At 52.0% G+C, this 20,034-nt stretch overlaps 1 protein-coding gene across 1 annotated transcript in view; it reads left to right on the plus strand.

The window, feature by feature from the left end:
* Window positions 1-16,956, plus strand: part of SAFB2 (scaffold attachment factor B2) — a 36,520-nt gene extending 19,564 nt beyond the window's left edge. Inside the window, exons 12-21 of the mRNA XM_030796290.1 lie at window positions 3,676-3,806; window positions 5,034-5,125; window positions 8,446-8,582; window positions 9,791-10,078; window positions 11,086-11,226; window positions 12,176-12,221; window positions 13,558-13,688; window positions 15,976-16,088; window positions 16,189-16,255; window positions 16,556-16,956. Coding sequence (XP_030652150.1) covers window positions 3,676-3,806; window positions 5,034-5,125; window positions 8,446-8,582; window positions 9,791-10,078; window positions 11,086-11,226; window positions 12,176-12,221; window positions 13,558-13,688; window positions 15,976-16,088; window positions 16,189-16,255; window positions 16,556-16,712 — 1,303 coding nt within the window. The 3' untranslated portion in view covers window positions 16,713-16,956. The remainder of the gene's footprint in view (window positions 1-3,675; window positions 3,807-5,033; window positions 5,126-8,445; window positions 8,583-9,790; window positions 10,079-11,085; window positions 11,227-12,175; window positions 12,222-13,557; window positions 13,689-15,975; window positions 16,089-16,188; window positions 16,256-16,555) is intronic.
* The last annotated feature ends 3,078 nt before the right edge of the window (window positions 16,957-20,034 follow it).

Raw genomic sequence — 20,034 nt, forward strand, 5'->3', positions numbered from 1 at the left:
TACCTTGGCGTAGTAGTTGGGAACCATGGGTCTGAGGTTCTATTTTTGTAAAGGAGTGATTTATATCTTTAATCAAAATGGAGGTAGGGACAGATCTTTCAAGGCGGGTGTGGGTTATTTATATTTTTAATACAATCGTAGGTTTCTCTTTTGAGAAGGTAGATTTCGGTGGTATATCTGATCATGGCAGTGTCTCAGAAGGCTGAATGTCTGCCTTCAGTTTACGTTGTCAATGCAGTTTAGAGGGTAAACATGTCTGTGGACATAGTTGAACTGGGTTTTTGAAGATGTAATTACCAATTTACATCATGGCCAAATTGGAATTATTATTTTTAATTGGAATTATTATTTTTAAAAAACATTTTACTTTTTGAGACGGGTCACCCAGGCTGGAGTGCAGTGATGCAGTCATGGCTCATTACAGCCTCTACCTCCCCAGCCCAAGCCTCCGTAGTAGCTGGGGCTACAGGTGTGGGCCACCACTCCCAGGTAATTTTTAAATTTTTGATAGAGACAAGGTCTTGCTCTTTTGCTCAGGTTGGTTTCCACCCTGGCCTCAAGCAATTTTCCCACCTTGGCCCCACAAAAGACTGGGATTATAGGCGTGAGCCACTGCACCTAGCCCCAGATTGAAATCAGTAGGCCCCTGAGTAATGGGTGTCAGATGAGCCTTCATGAACTTGGAGGAGGGGTTGGGGGGGGGGGGGTGAGCCCCCTAATTTAATCAGCAACTTCAAAAAGACACATCCCATCAGCATTGCTAAGAAAAAAAAAAAGTCTATTGGTGGAAGATGGGGAACTGTTGTTGCAGGTTTGCGGTATGCTTGGTATCTTGGGTGTTTCGTTAATTGTTTTTCTGTATTTGTGGGAAAGGTGGTAATAATTAGCTAACAGTATGGGGTGGTCCTGTGGCCAGCACTGGGAATGCAGCAGTTTCCTCCATCCTTGTAGTAGCCCTGTGAGGTACTTGCTCTACGTAGGAGAGGATACAGGCCTAGAGAGGAGAGCGCGCCCTGCCTGAGTTCGCTGGGAAACGGCAAGGCTGGGATTCAACCTATGAAGGTTGCTTGGAGCCCCATGGCTCTTAACTGGGTGATAAACTTAAGATTTTTTTTTTTTTTTTTGAGACAGAGTCTTGCTCTGTCGCCCAGGCTGGAGTGCAGTGGCATGATATTGGCTCACTGCAAGCTCCGCCTCCCGGGTTCACGCCATTCTCCTGCCTCAGCCTCCTGAGTAGCTGGGACTACAGGCGCCCGCCACCCCGCCCAGCTAATTTTTTTTGTATTTTTTAGTAGAGACGGGGTTTCACCGTGTTAGCCAGGATGGTCTTGATCTCCTGACCTCGTGATCCACCCACCTCGGCCTCCCAAAGTGCTGGGATTACAGGCGTGAGCCACCGCGCCCGGCGAACTTAAGATCTTTAAGACCAAACTGCCTGCAAGTTGTTTGCCTAGGAGGTTGAGCATTTAAAAATTTGTTTTGACCTTATTTTTTTCTTCAAATTAACACCTTCATTAGCCTTCCCTTCCATTTGAAGGATTTCTAGGTGAGTGGTTGGCCTTGTGAAATAGAGAAGCTTTCCAAAGAGGGGAAGAAGAGGGGCTCGCCTTTGCCATCTTGGATGAGTGGTGGTTTTTATACAGTTGTTATACAGAAAGCACATGTAAATGTCAGGTGTAATCCCAACACCTGGGGATGATGCTTTTTGTTGGATATCCTTCCAGTCTTTTTTCCAGCATATGTATTTATCTACTAGAAGGAAAGCAGATGAATAAACACAGAATTTTGTGCAGCAGGTGAAAGGAGTCAGACCCTTTTTGTTCCCCCTAAGTTCTGTCTCAGGATCTAAAGGCCCTTCTTTTTATTTATTTATTTATTTATTTGTTTGTTTGTTTGTTTGTTTTGAGACGGAGTCTCTCTCTGTCGCCAGGCTGGAGTGTAGTGGCGCGATCTCGGCTGACTGCAACCTCCACCTCCCGGGTTCAAGGAATTCTCCTGCCTTGGCCTCCCGAGTGGCTGGCATTACAGGCATGCACCACCACGCCTGGCTAAATTTTTTTGTATTTTTAGTAGAGACGCGGTTTCACAATGTTGGCCAGGCTGGTCTCGAACTCCTGACCTTGTGATCCGCCTACCTTGGTCCCAAAGTGCTGGGATTATAGGCATAAGCCACCGTGATCAGCCTAAAAACCCTTCTTTAAAGCATACCATGTGGTGACAAAAGTAAGCTGTAGAGCAGTGTATGAAGTATAGCCTCGTTCATGTCACTCCTAAGACACTCTATAAAATGTCACTGTAGATTACCAGGGTCAGGCAGACCCAGTGATTGACACTAAGGCCACCCTAGTGGTTGTCGCAGGGATGAGGGAGAGGAGATGAGATGATTTACAATAGTCAGTTCTGGGATATACCATTAATTACTATGGTGTGTATTTAAAATTTGTCTCAAAATGAGTATTTTTTTTTTTTTTTTAAAGACAACTCCATGATGTGGAGGTTGAGAAGGGCAGGGGAGACGGAGCCTTCAGAGAGGCTTCCCTCTCTGGAAGCTCTGCCGGGAACCCTGCCTGGGTTGGTTGGAGGAGAGGCCAACAGGTGCTTGCTGGAGGGCCTTGCAGGGGCCTGACTTTCCTGCCTGGACCCTGGCACGTCGTTGGTGTTGAGTCAGTGTGCAGTTTAATTGCCTGAGACAAATGGCATTAGGGAACGCAGCAGCTGAGCTTGAGTGGCGAAGATGATTTATTTCACCGCTTAGGAGAAAGTTGCCTTTGATTGAAATGGCACTTAACACCTTCCCGTATTCACTGGCACATAACACATCATTTTAACTCCCTAAAAGTATGCAGCAGTTAGCGGTCGAGGGGTGTTGGCCTCACGGGTAGATGGCCTGCCGCTCTGTGCAGTAGGGGCTTGGTGTCCTGCCACTGTGCCTCCATCCTGTTGAGGCTGTATTGGGAAGAAATGCTTTTCCCTATAAAGCTTATAAACAATGTTCCACACATACATGATGAAACATTAAAATAAACTTTTCAGAAGTGTTCTCATGTCAAGTTGGCGTGTTTTTTTTTGTTTTGTTTCGTTTTTTTTTTAGACGGAGTCTCGCTCTGTCACCCAGGCTGGAGTGCAGTGGCGCGATCTCGGCTCACTGCAAGCTCCGCCTCCCGGGTTCACGCCATTCTCCTGCCTCAGCCTCTCCGAGTAGCTGGGACTACAGGCGCCCGCCACCACGCCCAGCTAATTTTTTTTGTATTTTTAGTAGAGACAGGGTTTCACCGTGGTCTCGATCTCCTGACCTCGTGATCCACCCGCCTCGGCCTCCCAAAGTGCTGGGATTACAAGCGTGAGCCACCGCGCCCGGCTAAGTTGGCGTGTTTCTCATGTCCACCTGCACGTCACTGTTGCGTGCCAGCCTGTCTGACATTTTGGAAATGCATCCCCAGGAATTTCATTGTGCATATCCCTCGATTTAGCACATAATAGAAGTGGAAATACAGCCTGTATCTAAAGAGGAGTACTGTTATTACTATGGTTTTCAAATAATTTTTCCCACCTAATTGCTGCTGGGGTGATTTGTTTTGTGTGGACATCTGAGTATGTGTGAGTCGAGGCTCTGGGTGAGCCGTTCCTGTTACAGAGTCTTGTGAACTCAAATTTGATAACCATGTTTTTAAATAGAACCGTAATTAAGAAGGAAGAGAAGATTGAGAAGAAGGAGGAAAAAAAGCCTGAAGACATTAAGAAGGAAGAAAAAGACCAGGATGAGCTGAAACCTGGACCTACAAATCGGTCTAGAGTCACCAAATCAGGTGATGAGAGCCTTTTAAGAGCTGTGGAAGGGGAAGGCCTGGCACGGGTGGTGAGTAGGTGGGGTTCCGAGGGAAGGTGAGGACAGCAAGCTCTGGTGACATGGCTGTTTGGCTGTTGATATGTCACTGTTAAACGAGTCTGTTGATGAAATGGCTTAAAGGAGTTTCCATACAACATCGGGAATCCAGAAGTGCTTGGGACTCAGGGCTTACATGTATTGCTGAACTGAGTTTGGGCTTTTTCAGGGCCTTTGGCTGATTGTAGCGTGGGATTTGCAAGAGTGAGTTGTCCGAGTTTCTTATGACTAACCTGATGCTATTTTGCAGGTGTGCAGTAAAGTTTTCCCCACATTATGTTAAAGCTGGAGGTAGTAAAAACAGAGAAAACTGAAACCTCCAAGCATCTTTTGAAGTGGTTCCATTTGGACGATGCCACTTCTGTCGTCATTTTATAAAAGTTCATTGTGCTTTACACCTTTGAATCTGTATGAGACTCAGAATGTTTTGTGGCAAAAAAATAAGCCAACTCCACCTCCCCCATCAAGGAAGAGAAAAATAGAGACAAAACCCAACCATCTGGAGCATTGAAATTTGGTACAGCACATTACAAGCTGGATCTTCAGCTCTCGGGCTAATTTACCCCGAGTCTCACGAGGAACGTGTTTTTAAAATGTTCCTCAAGTATTATAAATCTCCCCAAATAAGTCATTGTTCCAGTGGTTAGAGCCTGGTGGTTCTGTCGTCAGGAGAGATAATTGGTTTGGAAGCCTTTATTGCTGGAGATGAATGGAGGGAAGCCCACCCATCTGGCAAGGCACTCTCTCAGAGTTGCAGTGATTCCAAGCACGGGCTGGATACTGCGGAGCTTCATAGAATGTCAGGGAGGAGTGACAGCATAGACCAGCTCCGGAGCTGTGTGGCTTTAGAGTGGAGGGTCACGGAGGGCTCTGCAGGATGGCTGTGCTTGTGTGCATGCTGCAGGTTTAAGCTGTAGGTTGGGAACAGGTCCCTCTAGTTGTGTAAAGACCTGTGAGGGTGCCTCCGTGATTCTGTGCCCGTGTTACCATGTTGCTCACAATAGATGAGAAATAGAGGCTCCCAAGGCTAGTGTCAGTCACTTGACTCATGCCTTGTGTGTCCAAAGCCCAGGGTCCATCAGAGTGCTGTTTACTGAGGGAAGTTGGGGCGTCCACAGGTTTTGATAGTTTGCTGTGTTTTTTCCTGAAGGAAGCAGAGGAATGGAGCGGACGGTCGTGATGGATAAATCGAAAGGAGAGCCCGTCATTAGCGTGAAAACCACGAGCAGGTCCAAAGAGAGAGTGAGTATTGCCTCTGCCATCTCAGGGCCAGCTGTTTATCATGATGGCTCCACGACCCTTTTAATTCGCATTATGAAAACAGCACTGTTTTGCCTTTAAAATTGAAGTTTGTAGGAGGCGCGATAATTGTGTAGGTTGCAGATACAGACACACACATTAATCCCGGTGCTTTCTGCAGAGCAGTGCCCATCCGTGTTTGCTTTCCTTACTGGCTCCTGACCGGGATATGCTGCCTTCAGACAGAGCATTGGTTCACACAGCAGCTCGCCATAGGGTGGGATGGGCCAGACCCAGGCGTTTCGAGCCGGAAGGCAGGTCCTACTCTTTGGTTGACTTAATAGCAGGTTACTTTCTTTCACTGGTTTTCTAGTCTCCTATTAAATTAACCAAAAAGGTAGAGACCAGCCTAGGACAGAGTGCTGGTCATGTTACCAGATCAAGAGCTGCACCTCTCGAGTTGTGCACACAACTAGACGAAATAGCGTCTGATTTGCGTTTTTCACTCTGGGAAACAATAAGAACATCTGCTTCCCAGCTGCAGATTCTAGCTAAGATATTCATGAGGTGACAGTACTTTTTTAATGAGTGCAGAGTTCACTGTATTCAGCCAGGACCACTTTGTGTTGTTAAGACTTAAAATTATTTTTTTATTTTTATTTTTTTTGAGATGGAGTCTTGCCGTGTTGCTCAGGCTGGAGTGCAGTGGCGTGATCTCTGCTCACTGCAACCACTGCCTCCTGGGTTCAAGCGACTCTCCTGCCTCAGCCTCTCGAGTAGCTGGGATTACAGGCAACAGGCACGCACCACCACACCAGGCTAATTTTTGTACTTTTAGTAGAGACAGGATTTCGCCATGTTGGCCAGGCTGGTCTCGAACTCCTGACCTCAAGTGATCCACCCGCCTCAGCCTCCCAAAGTGCTAGGATTACAGGCATGAGCCACCGCGCCCAACCAAGACTTAGTTTTTAAAATGAACATTTGGATTTTATAAAGTATCAGTTCCTAATGTCATTTTTCACATGAAAATCATAAGATAGAGAAATCTAGAGTAGAACATTGAAAAAGACCCATAATCTTACCCCCATGTAACTGTGACGTTGAAAATAAGTAGTGATGACACGTGCGTGATTAGAACATCTGGTCAGCTTGGGGAGCTGCAGCACGGGCATACTAAAGTCTCCGTGTGTCCAGTTGGGCTCCTCGGCTTCCTCTGCACACATGTCTCCTGTGCGTGCCGTGGGACCACAGGCAGAGGATGTGCTGGAGCTTGCACTTTCTGTGTAGTATGCCTTGGAGGTCTCTACATACAGACACATGCGGTTTGGCCTTTTTCCTTTTTGCTTTTTTTTCTTTTAGCTTTTATATATATTTTTTATTTTATGCATAATATTTACCTATTAAAAAAAATAAAGGGTGGGGGCGTCTCACTTTGTTGCTTAGCCTGGCTTCAAGTGTTTCTCTCGCCTTCACCTTCCAAACTTGCTGGATTACAGGTGTGAGCCACTACTCCCAGCCTCTTTTAACTTTTGTATTTTGAAATAAAGGGCTGTTCAGAAAGGTTGTGGAGGGGACTTAAGTCTCCTGGGTGTGTTGCACCTGCCAGGTCACTAGTAAGTGGCTAAGCTGGCCTGAGAACCCAGGAGTCCCGTGCTGGCACTGTTGCCTGCTGTGCTGCCCACTGTGCGGTGGTATGTGGGCATCTGTCCCCTTCTTACTCTACTGCAGTGTGTGTAAGACAGCTGCCTGTCTCATAGGCAAAGCTTGCCATCAAAGTGCTGGGTGATGTGTGTCTCTCCTGTGTGTGTGTGTGTGTGTGTGTGTGTCCCTTTCTCCCCAGCCTGCATTTTATTAATAATTAGTGTAATGTCTCGTCTTGACCTTTGCCTGTCTTTCTGTTGGGTTGGTTGTTTTTCACTGCTCACTCTTTCTCTCCTATGGGAGCTAATTACGGAAATAAACTGAGTAGCTTTTTTAAAATGCCATTTCCCAGGCCCCTGCCCCAGAGATTCTGTGTGGATCAACAGGAGGCCTCAGGTTCTGTGTTGTTTAAAAGCTTCCTGGGAGGGTCTGATGTGTAGCCAGTTTGGGTGAGGCCTTGGAGAACCTTGGAAATGGGAGTCAGTTGTTACAGCTCTGAGCTTTATGCCACAGATAGAAAATGATGAATATAGGCTGGGTGCAGTGGCTCACACCTGTAATCCCGGCACTTTGGGAGAATGAGGCAGCAGATCACTTGAGCTCAGGAGTTTGAGACCAGCCTGGACAATAAGGCGAAACCCTGTCTCTACAAAAATACAAAAATTAGTCAGGCATGGTGGTGTGCACCTGTGGTCTCAGCTACTCAGGAGGCTGAGGTGGGAGGATCACTTGATCCTGCAGTGAGCTGTGATTGAGCCACTGCATTCCAGGCTGGACAACAGAACAAGACTGGGTCTCAAACCCAAAAACCTACAAAAAATAAATTATGGAAGTTGGCTATTAGTGTTCTGTACCTTATTAGGAGCACTGTTTTGCATTAAAACATTTTGGCATATTCTCTTTATTTATTTATTTGAGCTGGAGTCCTGCTCTGTCGCCCAGGCTGGAGTACAGTGGCGCAATCTCGGCTCACTGCCACCTCTGCTTCCCAGGTTCAAGCGATTCTTCTGCCTCAGCCTCCTGAGTAGCTGGGATTACAGGCATGCGCCACCACGCCTGGCTAATTTTTGTATTTTTAGTTGAGATGGGGGTTTCACTATGTTGGTCAGGCTGGTCTCGAACTCCTGACGTCGTGATCCGCCCACCTTGGCCTCCTGAAATGCTGGGATTACAGGTGTGAGCCACTGCGCCCGGCCTGGCATATTCTATTTAGAGCTGTCTGCCTGAGTCCTGAGCCAGCAGTTGAGACGTGAAACATGCAGTCTGCCCTCCAGCTGTCCAAACAGCTGGTCTGACTGCTGTCCCCCTCTGAACTAATGGCCACAGTGGCCCTGTGCGGATGTGCCCGTGGCTCTGAGAGGCCTAGGTTTGCTTTGGATTATGTGAGTCCTTGGCTGTGCTGTGCTAGAAGAACTGTGCCTGTAGGTTTTCTGAGGCGTGGGCCAACCTCTTCTCTTCCATGAATGCCCCTTGACATGTGAAAGGAGGATTCTGGATTAGGCAGTAAAACGCAAACTTGGAGGGAAGCAGCCTATGCCTGGGCCTCTGGTCTGGAGACCACAGCCTTCCATCTACACCATGTGGGACCAGAGAATCTTAGTCTCATGCACATGCGCATAATCTCCGTTGTGTGTTTGTTGCAATCATTTTCCTGACATTAATAAACCAGTTTTGGTAAACAGAGCTCCAAGAGTCAGGATCGCAAGTCAGAAAGCAAAGAAAAGAGAGACATCTTGTCGTTTGATAAAATCAAAGAACAAAGGGAGAGAGAGCGCCAGAGGCAGCGGGAACGGGAGATCCGAGAAACGGAGAGGCGGCGGTGAGTGGAGCTGGGTGGGGTGGTGGGCTGGTTTTTTCCTCTTGGGGTGGCTGTCCTTCTCCCAGCTGTACTTGGAGTGCGGAATCTGTGTGCCCGAGAGCCAGTGCCTGGGCTGGCAGGTGTCGTGCTTCACCTGGGTCCTCGAGGCAGGGGCCAGCACCTGTTCACACGTGAGCCAGACATGTCAGGTGGCATGAAAGTCATCAAAGGGCCAGGTGCAGTGGCTCATACCTGTAATCCGAGCACTTTGGGATGCTAGGGCCAGAGGATCACTTGAAGCCAGGAGTTCAAGATCATCCTAGGCAATGTAGCAAGACCCCACCTCTACAAAATATTTAAAAATTAGCTGGGCATGGTGGCGCGCACCTGTAGTCCCAGCTACTCAGGAGGTTGAGGTGGGAGGATCACCGGAGCCCAGAAGCTCAAGTCTGCAGTGAGCCGTGATCACAACAGTGCACTGCAGACTGGGTGACAGAGTGAGACCCTGTCTCTTAAGAAGTCATCGAAGCCCTTTACAGTATATGGGGTTTGGCTGTGTTGCCAGGCTGATAACTCCTGGGCCCAAGCGATCCTCCTGCATCAGCCTCCCTAAGTGCTGGATTACAGGCTGAGCCTTCTGCTGGCTCAAAGTCTATTTTCACCCCTCTGGTGTTGGACCTTGCCCCATGCGGAAAGCCCAGCCGTGTGTGGCTTTGATGGGATAAGATGGTCCCTGGGTGCTGAGGCCTCGATCTTCCCTGTTGAAACCTTTCACATGAGGTCAGAAACTGCAAGCAGAGTCCAGTTGTCATTTTGCCGCGGCTCCGTTCTGGGCTGTGGTCTTGAAGGAGGCTTGTCCCTCTGCCTTGACATTCGGCCTTTTCATGTCGGGATGCCTGGCGTTCTCTTGTCGCTTTTCCTCAAATATTGCTCAGTAAAGCGAAAGCTGTGCTCATAGCGTTTGGAAAATGTTCTTGAGCTAACCTAGAAATGTTGCCAGCTGTGCTGCCTTTGCTTTTCTTAAGGTAACTTTGTTAAGTAAGGTAACCCCCTGCACGCGCAACTTCAGGGAAGTCCGGTGAGCTTTTGGATCCATTTCTTTTTTCTGCTTCCAATACACACCCAGTTTTGGGCACCGGGCTTTCTCCGTGGAGGCTCACGCAGGGAGTTCAGGGCAGCCTCGCCAGGCTCACGCAGGGAGTTCAGGGCAGCCTCGCCTGTCCCCGCAGGGAGCGTGAGCAGCGGGAGCGGGAGCAACGCCTCGAGGCCTTCCATGAGCGGAAGGAGAAGGCCCGGCTGCAGCGGGAACGCCTACAGCTCGAGTGCCAGCGCCAGCGGCTGGAGCGGGAGCGCATGGAGCGGGAGCGGCTGGAACGCGAGCGCATGCGCGTGGAGCGTGAGCGCAGGAAGGAGCAGGAGCGCATCCACCGCGAGCGCGAGGAGCTGCGGCGCCAGCAGGAGCAGCTGCGTTACGAGCAGGAGCGGCGGCCCGGGCGGAGGCCCTACGACCTGGACCGGTGAGTCCCGCCCAGAGCGCGGGCAGGACGGAGGCCAGCGTGGCAGCGGTGTTCACCTTTCCAGCAGAACAGCGGCTTCCCTTCCGTCCCTGTCTGTGGGGAGAATGAAATTTGATATGGAGCATGCGCCCTGGGGACCCCCCGCAGATCTCATTGCGCTGCTGCGGGTTTATTAGTTCACTGTCCCCACCAGAGGCTGTGTAGCATCTTCCCGAACTTGAGTTATTCTGGGAAACTTGATGGCTGCCACTTGCTGAAGGGGTTGTGATGCTTTTCCTCTCCACTTACCCGTGGAGCATAGGTGTTCTCTGTCTTGCGAGACAACCAAACGCCCATTAGGCCCAAGTTGGCCACCACTGTCTCTGCCGGTCTCATGTGTCCTTGTAGACAGGCAGAGTAGGCGCTGTGGAAAAGGAAATTGCCTCTGATTTAGAAAGTAGGTTTATTGGTCTCTAGCTACCCCAGGCGGCTTAATTGACAGTCACCCTTCACCCCCCTCTCCGTGAGCCTAGTTTTCTGGTAAAAATCAGGAAGAAGATAATTGGATGCCGTCCAGAGCTGTGTGTAGTTCACTATCACCCCATCTAATTCTCTTTGTTTTTGCAAGAAACTCAAAGGGAGACTCAGGCTCCCGTGGAAGGCAGGGAAAGTAAAAGTGTGGCAACTCTAATGCCATTCCAGAAGAATCAAATATTTCATTTCAGTTGCATTTGTGCTCATGAGGGGGGATCAGGGTATTAACAGCCTCACGAGACAATGAGCTCACAGCAGTGCTCCTTTCGGGACTGTTGGATGAGAACACAAGTGTGCCTTTCGGCTGTTAATGGCGGTTTTAATTTATCAAATCAAAGCAGTGATGATCGAATGTTTAGAGATTAGCCCTGCAGGACATTTTAAACGATATTGGGTCGGGGGAGAGAGCTCCCCTCCCCACCTCCACCTCCTCCTTTTTTCCTCCTCCTCCCTCATAAATGGAATTTGCATTCTTTTAAAATAAAAACCAACAGACGAGATGATGCCTATTGGCCGGAAGGAAAGCGTGTGGCGATGGAGGACCGATATCGTGCAGACTTTCCCCGGCCGGACCACCGCTTCCATGACTTTGATCATCGAGACCGGGGCCAGTACCAGGACCACGCCATCGACAGGTCAGCGGTCCCATCCCCTCCTTTAGCTACAGTCATTGTGGGCACCGGGGCATCCAGCTGACCTCGTTCTCAGCCCAGTGCAGGGGTTCCTGTGTGCTCTGAAGCCTCGTTTACTTCTGAGATCCACAGTGGATGACTCTGGCCTTGCACAGAACTTGAGCGAGTTGCTGGAATCCCCAGCTTGCCTCATAGGAAGGCATCTCAGAGCTTGTTCCATCCACCGACTCTTTTCACTGGTGGGCCAGGGAGGGGCCTGAGTGCAGGCTGTCTACACCGAGCTCTCTTGTGAGGCAGCAGTGTTTGTCAGCACAACCTGGTTGTGCCCAAGAGCTACCAGAGAATTGATGGAGGACGTGCAGAATTTCTCATGAGGCCTGTTTTGTATTTTGAGGGCCTGGGTGGGTTTTTTAGCCTTTTAAAATGAGGAATACATCTAGTTTATTAAAAAGGCAGCCCTTGGTTCCACTGTAAGAATTCTGTCTTTGGGCTCCCCTCGGCTGCACATCTCTGACCCATTTCCCCATTCATTGGCTCCTTCAGTCAGAATGTCAGAGCAGGAAGAACAGGAAAGGGAGGCTGAGAGGCCACACTCTTAATTCTGCTGGAGTTTGGGGTGGAGTTGGTGTGAATTTCGATGAGTCCCACGCATTGGGTCAGACCAAAGATGAGGGATCATTGGAGGCTTCTGTTTGTCCCTGTTCCCCTGAGATCTCCCCGAGGAATTTTAGCTCAGTGAGATCTTTATTCCCACCTCTTTAGGATCTGACTTCGTTTCTGCCCCTGGGGAAAAGCCTTTTGATTTGAGCTAGCTTTTTTCTTTTTTTCCCAGGCCAGTTATAGTTTTTATGTGATGGGATGGAATAAGTATCCCAGTCGTGAAACTTGCCTGACCTGCAGAAATGCGTAGTCGTGCCTGGCGCTGTTTGAACGGGATCTTTTCCTTTTGCAGGCGGGAGGGTTCGAGGCCAATGATGGGAGACCACCGGGACGGGCAGGTGAGTAGAGCCCCGATGCCAAGCCCTGGGGCCACTGTACTGCTGTGCGGGCATCGCGGACCATTTCTAGCCAGGCGGCCGCTTGATCCCCGAGAGGTGGCAACCAAGTCAGCATGTGTGGCGGGTATGCAAGTGTGGGTTCTGGCCAGCGACTAGAAGTATAAATATTTAGTCGGATGTGGTGGCTCATGCCTGTAATCCCAGCACTTTGGGAAGCTGAGGTGGGTGGATCACAAGATCAAGAGTTCAAGACCAGCCTGGCCAACGTAGTGAAACCCTGTGTCTACTAAAAATACAAAAAATTAGGCGGGCATGGTGGTGAGTGCCTGTAATCCCAGCTACTCGGGAGGCTGAGGCAGGAGAATCGCTTGAACCCGGGAGGCGGAGGTTGCAGTGAGTCGAGATTGCACCATTGCACTCCAGCCTGGGCAACAAGAGCGAGACTCTGTCTCAAAAAAAAAAAAAGAAGTGCAAATATTTGATTGTTTTGTAATGTGCAAGTTTCTGTCATTTTCAAATATGTCGGGCTTGTTCTTGCTTCATTTTATCCAGTAGAAACCTCAAGTGTCTCTTCATTGTCCACTTGCTCAGGGAGCCTTTGGGTCTTGGTGCCTGTGGGGTTCCCCCAAGAACCCAAATGGTGGTTATCATTTAGCCCACATGTGCCAGGGTCGGGGAGATGGGGGAGCCCGGGGTTCCCCATGTTTCAAGTCCATGCTGGGTGGGCACGGGGGGCTGAAGACCACAAGAGTGGTCCCTGAGTCTCTGTGGTGCCATGCGGGTGCCCCGTGCGTGGTGGCAGGGTGTGAGTTCTGAGAAAGCAGCAGCCCAATGGAGAGGTGGGAGGTGGGTGGCAGAGTAATGGCCTATAACAGCAGGCAGCACCCGCCTGCTTCCTGGCTGTTGGCTGCTCTGTGCAGAGTTGGTTGGCCAGGGAGGCCGGAAGCGTGGCCCTGCCAGAGCACATGGGGGCTGACCCGCCAAGGGCCCTCCTGTTATCGGAAAGGAGGCAGCGCCCGACTTCTCAGGGAAGACAGGGTTTGGTGACGTCTTAGTGGACCTTGAGCAGAGCTGTTGAGGGCAGTAATGCCAGGGTGCCCCAGCTCCTGGAGCAGCTCAGGTAGGGCAGTGGTGCTGCTGTAGGGGTGCGAGGAGGGGAGCCAGGGAACAGAGGGTCAGTGAAGCAAGGCCCAGCAGGGCTGAGGCCGCGCCCTGCAGTCCTCTCTCAGCTCCGCCCCACCTGCCGCCCTGGGGCCTGCGGTGGACAGGCCTCCCAGGAGGTGGGCCTATGTGGGTGACGTGGTCAGTGTCACCCTGTCCCTCTCTTGCCTTCCAGCACTACGGAGATGACCGCCATGGTCACGGAGGACCCCCAGAGCGCCACGGCCGGGACTCCCGTGATGGCTGGGGAGGCTACGGCTCCGACAAGAGGCTGAGTGAAGGCCGGGGGCTGCCCCCTCCCGCCAGGTTAGTGAGTGAGCCCCAGCCGGGTGGGGAGCATCTGTCCTAACCTGGGAAAAGGTTGGTGCCTGGCAGGGCACGTCCCCAAGGTTTGATTCAGCTAGGGCAGCTTTAGGACGGGCTACCAGGGGTCCTGCCATTTGAAACCCCTGACTTAGTCCAGGTTCTCAAGAAGAAAGCACAGAACAGACTCTCAGGGATGGAGCTGTCCAGGTCGCCCAGAGTGGCCCATCCCCATTCTTGAGCTGGGGGTCGCCTGCAGTTGTGAATGTCTGGATCTCGGGCTGCGTACACACTGGGAGAGACAGCGCTGAAGCTCTTAGTCCTGCCCCGTCCGTGGTAGAGCAGCCTCGCCCCTGCCTCCACGTTGCCTCTTTACACGTGTCTTCCTTGGGTTTTGTCTCTGACCCCTAGTTGGTCTGGGGTGGGGCTTCTCAACCCTGCCCTGCCTATTAGAATCACTTATGAGGACCCTCCACCCAGGACTCAGGGCTGAGGACACTGGGCCAGGTCCTCCACAGGTGTCCAAAGCCACCTTCACCAGCACTGCAGTGGGGGTGCCGTTCTGAGCCTTGTCAGCGTTGTTGGGGTGCAGGCTTGTCTGGGAGGACTCTGGGTGCCTCTCTAGTTTCTTTGGCCAGCTGCAGTCACCCCTGCCTGTTTGTCCTGTTGCTGCCTGGGCTGGCCGTGAGGAGGCTGGTGGCGGGACCGCTTTGCGGCTGCTGCCCTGCTTTCCTCTGTGAGTTGAGTGTCCTGTCTTGTCTCCAACCCTGGCCCAGGGCTGCCTCGGCCTCTGCCCAGTGCCACAGGGTGGGTTTTGGCCCCCTGTGCTGCCCCGTTCCATCCCTCCCTTCGCACTGAGAGGCACTTCACCTCTGCCAGGGACTTTGACTCGGAGCTGTGCCGAGTGTCCCAGGACACCCGAAGCTTCTCCTGAATCTCTGGGCAGCACAGACAGTGGCAGTGCTCTGATCAGTAGGTGTGAAGTGTTCTCTTTTGTGCGACTTCATTAGCACTCTTGTCCTGTCACTTGGTGGGTTTTATGGTAAATACCTCGGGAGTGTAAATGGGAAACTCATCCACAGTGAGCAGCGGCTGGGCGCCATCGGGTCACCGAGGGCAGGTTCCACACGGGAGCTTTCTGCTCCCTCCAAGGTGGTATTGCACTTGCCTGGCAGGTGCACACTGGGGGCTCTTCTGGTGGCCCCTCTCGGGCTTGTGGGCTGGCTCACTTGGCCTGACTGTCACTGCAATTGGCAACCCACAGCAGTCAGGCACTCATGCAGATGGGTCTGGCTGCTTTCCTGCACGGCCACTCAGACAGAAACTCTGACTCGGATTTTCATCTCCCAGAGTTTCTGTCTGAAACTTTAAACAAATAGCTTTCTTTAAGTATAATTCACACGACACACACTTCCCGTTTCACGTGTGCAGTCAGTGGAGGTTTGCATGTACGTGGATCTGTGCAGCCATCCCCGCGGCCGATTCTGAAGCATTTTCATCACGTCAAAAGAAACCCTGCCCCTCTTAGCAGCTGCACCCCTTCCCCCCTGCCCTTGGTAGCCACAGGTCCCTTTCTGGCTCTGGATTTGCTGTCTTGAGTCATTTCTTGGCCTGCGCGGTGTGCCTGCTGGGCCTGGCTTGTGTATTCCCTAAGCCTGGTGTATTCAGGGCTCATCTCCACATGCTGCCTGGGCCAGCGCCTCCTTCCTAGTTGAGGCTGAACACTCCATGGTCCAGAGACACCACATAATGTTATCCGCTCATCAGCTCATGGGTGTTGGGGTCCTTCTCCCTTTGGCTGTTAGGAATCCTGCCGCTAGGAACATTCATGCATAGGTGTCTTTGGCCGTGTTTTCATTTCTGGCAGGTAGGAATGGGTTTGCTGGGTCATGGTAATTCTGCGCTTAACTTTTTGAAGAACCACCAAACTTTTCCACAGTGACCACACCATTTTACATCTCCACCAGCAGTGGACGAGGGTTCTTCCCTTTCCTCGCACCCTCCGCAGTGTGTGTTACTGTGTGATTCTAACATCCCAGCCGCGGGGAGGTAGCATCTCGGTGTGGCTCGGATTGGCATTTCCGGGTGGCGTTGAGCGCCTTCTCACGTGCTTACTAGCACATCTATCTTTGGGGAAATGTCCCTTCCCATGATTTGCCCACTTGACATGCAGCCCTTGCTGTGTGGCGTGACCCACCATGCAACTGAGGTGAGGGTGGGTGCGCCTGCTCCCGACACAACCCTGGAGGCTCATCAAATGGCTGCATGTCTGCTTTTTCTTTTGGCAAAGGGGTGGCCGTGACTGGGGAGAGCACAACCAGCGGCTGGAGGAGCACCAGGCACGCGCCTGGCAGGGTGCCATGGATGCAGGCGCGGCCAGCCGGGAACACGCCAGGTGGCAAGGTACGGGACTGGCTCCAGGGATGAGGGTGGCTGCGGCCCCCACATGTGTCCAGGGGCTTCCCCAGGGAGAGAGTATTTGCAGACCCTTCTTCTCTTCTAGGTGGCGAGAGGGGCCTGTCTGGGCCCTCGGGGCCGGGGCACATGGCAAGCCGCGGTGGAGTGGCGGGGTAAGGCGTGTTGTCCGTGGAGGACGGTGGTTCGCTCCTGCTCCTCACTTCCTCTCCCTTTTTTGCATGTTTGATCAGCTGGCTGGGTTGGATGTTTTGAAAACAAAGCAAAAAGCAGCTCTTTGCAATTTATGCAAATAACGCTCTTGAGTTACCTGGAATACAATGTGTGATGATGATTTTTCTCACCTGGAAAAAAAACCCAAGCGCTCTAAAGGCCGCAGGACCGTTACTGAACCCATGTTACGATGAAAACGCTGAGCACTTCAAGGGGAAAAAAATGTCTGACTTTGTTCCTAGGCGAGGCGGCTTTGCACAAGGTGGACATTCCCAGGGCCATGTGGTGCCAGGTGGCGGACTGGAAGGTGGCGGAGTGGCCAGCCAGGACCGGGGCAGCAGAGTCCCGCACCCACACCCCCATCCCCCCCCATACCCCCACTTCACCCGCCGCTACTAAGTCCCACTCACTGCGAGTTTTCAGGTGGGCAGACGCACTGTTGAATCTGGTAGCCAGGGTTCCCTTGAACTTGAGGGATCTTTTTAAAAGCAGTAAATCCTGCCACCATGTTGTAGCTCAATACAATGTGAACTCACTTTTTTTTTTTTTTTTTTAATAAATGTGTTCTTGTTCTGCCATTTTTAAATCAAGGTTTCTGTTAACGAGGCATTCCATTTTCCATTAATAAAGTTTACCATTCGCAGTCTTGCGTGCGTGTGCACGTGCATGAGTCCTGGTGGCCGTAGAGCTCGAGATGGGACCAACCCTGGGTGCAGTGGTGTGACTGCATGGTGACTGTGGGCTCTGCCAGGCGCTGCCAAAGTCTTTTGCCTGCATCATCCTGCTGAGTTGTCATAACCGCCCCAGGAAGTGGGCTGTCCAGGTCCCCATCATGGGATGAAACTGAGGCTGGGGAGTCAGCCCATGGGAACTAGGAATTCTTGAGGGGGTGCTGTGCACCGTGGGGCCCTCAGACCAACCCCTTTACCCCGAGCCTGTCTCTGCGTGGGTAGTGGTGAGGGCGTGCCAGGCCCTGGGGAGCCCTCCCCCTGCCACCTCAGTCTGGGGCTGTGTCCCGTGCTGGTGTGTGGTGGGCTGTCAGGGATGGTCCATGTGTGGTGGGCCCGCCCTCCCCTGGCTGCCAAGTGTGTCCTGCCAGCAGCTGGGCAGGAGTGGGACGGCGCTGACTCGGTGATGGGCCCAGGTGGTAGAGCTGGTCCCTCCGTTCTTCGGGAAATGTCCATTTGTCTGCAAAAGTGCATTTGAGTGTGATGCCCATTTTCTTCCTTAAAGACTGTGCCAGATGAGGCACTTCATTGGCCGGGATAGCCCGCAGGCTGCCGGCCCATGCGTGCAGCTCTCCGTGCCAGGGCCCTCCAGGGGCCGGCCACTGTGAGGCGCAGCTGTCCTGTTCGGAACTGCTGGTGCATGAGCGGAACTGGTGCTGGCCAGGGGTGGGGGCTGCAGGCATCTTGGGGCAGAGGATGGTGCATGGGGTCAGCCTCGTGCCCTCTCGGCGGGAGGGGCAGCCCAGCCGGGTGTGGTGTGGTGAGAGTTAACTGGCAGGGCCACCTGCTGGGGACCTCTTTCCCTCCCCTCCGTGTCTAGGACAGCCACCCGCAGGCCCCTCCTCCAGCCGCCAGTTCTGCTGGAGTTCCCGCGCCCCCGCTGGGAAGTTAAGTTTTAAAAAAGCCATGTTAAAATCCAGCCCAGCTTGCTGCAGACACCGGAGCATGAAAGGCAGGTTGGCTCTGGCCCTCAGCGTCCTGTCTGGGCCTGAGCCACCGTGAACGCATTCCGGAGCCTCCCCAACGGTGGCGGCTTCTGGAGTCATTTTCCAGTGGCAGGTGTACTGGTTGTCACACCGCCTCCGTGTTGCACACGGGTTCTTCGCGGCTTGCCTGTCTCCCCGACAAGCCAGAGTCTAGAAATCGGGGTTGAGAGCTTCCCTGTTGGGCAATAAAAGGCAGGCTCAGCCTGTGTTGAGAAGGCAGCCTGGGATTGGGAGCAGGCCCTGTTTTCAGACCTCTGTGTCTCAGACGTCACGGAGCACCCCTTCCTGGAGGTGGGTGTGGCCTCCTGAACTATGAAGCAGGGGCTCAACCCCTGCCTGCCAGGGTGCCCCATGGGAGCTGGAAAGGGAACCAGTCCCACTGGACATCCTATGGGGGCAGAAGAGCCCTGCCCTTTCCAACGAGCTGGGCCTGGAACCAGCTGTTCCACGCAGAAACAAAACACTCAAGTTACCAGGACGGCTGTCACAAAGCACCATAGACTGCCTAAGGAAGCTCATTGGCTCTCAGTTCTTGAGGCCAGGAGTCTGAGATCTGGGTGTAGGCAGGGCTGCATCCTTCCCAGGCTCTGTCCTGAGCCTCCTGGCTTCTGACAGCTGCCGAGCACCTCCGGGCATTCCTTGGCTTGTAAAAACATTGCCCAGTCTCGGCCTCCATCTTCATCATGTGGCCTTCTTCCTGCAAGCGTGTTTGTGTCCTGGTTTCCCCCCCTCCCTTTTTTTTTTGGTGACACAGTCTCACTCTGTCACCCAGGCTGGAGTGCAGTGGCGAGGATCTGGGCTCACTGCAGCCTGCGCTTCCCAGGTTCAAATGATTCCCCTGCCTTAGCCTCCCAAGTAGCTGGGATTACAGGTGCCCGCCACCACACCCAGCTAATTTTTGTATTTTTAGTAGAGATGGGGTTCCACCACGTTGGCTAGGCTGGTCTCGAACTCCTGACTTCAAGTGATCCGCCCATTTTGGCCTCCCAAACTGCTGGGGTTACAGGCGTGAGCCACCGCGCCCAGCCTGTTTCTTTAATAATTGAGTGTAGGTACGTTATATTAACTCTTAACTTTTATTTCAAGAGAGAAAAGGTGGGTGGAACAAAATATGTGTTACGAAAAGGAGATGCTGATGGACGTGTGGGTGGTTCCCCCCTGTGGGCAGTTGTGTGTGAATCACACTACTGTGAGCATTTATGGATGTGTATGTGTTTGAACACCTGTTTTCCATTCTCCTGTGTATATACCTGGGACTGGGATTGCTGGGTCCTATGCTGACTTATAACTGCCTGTGTTTTACTTCTGGAAGTATAGCCAGACTTTTCCACGGTGGTGGTACCATTATACATTCCTACCAGCACTGTATGAAGATTCCAATTCCCTTTTTCTACGAGACAGGGTCTCGCTGTGTCTCCCAGGCTGGAGTGCAGTAGTGCGATCATAGCTTACTGCAGCCTCGAACTCCAAAGCTCAAGCCATCCTCCCACCTTGGCCTCTCAAGTTGCTGGGTCTACAGGCATGAGCCACCATGCCTGGCCTTGGTATACCATTTGGTGGTGAATTTTTGTTATGTATCATTTCCCATCATTTTAAAGACATTTTTAAAGGGGAGGGGGAGCTGTGGGGCATCACGGGAATGAGAGCCACTGGAGCAGAAACAGGGAGCTTCTTGAGAGCAAGTTTAGGAGCCAACTGCCTGGCACCCAGCCTTCTCACTACCTACCTGCCCATGGGCAGGTCATCATTACTGTCTGCTTTAGCTGCTTTAACTGGAAGGAGGGAGTAATCATTGTAGTTGCCATATGGGATCTTTACAAAGATTAGTTAATCCACATAAAAAGCCTGGCATACAGTAAATGCTTAATACATGTTGGCAGGCCCTGGGGAGCCTTACAGGAATAGAGCCTCGGATGCTCACGTTTCACAGGGGCCCTGGCGAAATGCGATGCCAGAGGTCTGGAGGGGGTCCCGGTGAGGAAATGACCAGCTCCAGCCATACAGAAA

The sequence above is a fragment of the Nomascus leucogenys genome, chromosome 17, assembly GCF_006542625.1.
Source record: "Nomascus leucogenys isolate Asia chromosome 17, Asia_NLE_v1, whole genome shotgun sequence".
Taxonomy (NCBI): Eukaryota; Metazoa; Chordata; class Mammalia; order Primates; family Hylobatidae; genus Nomascus; species Nomascus leucogenys.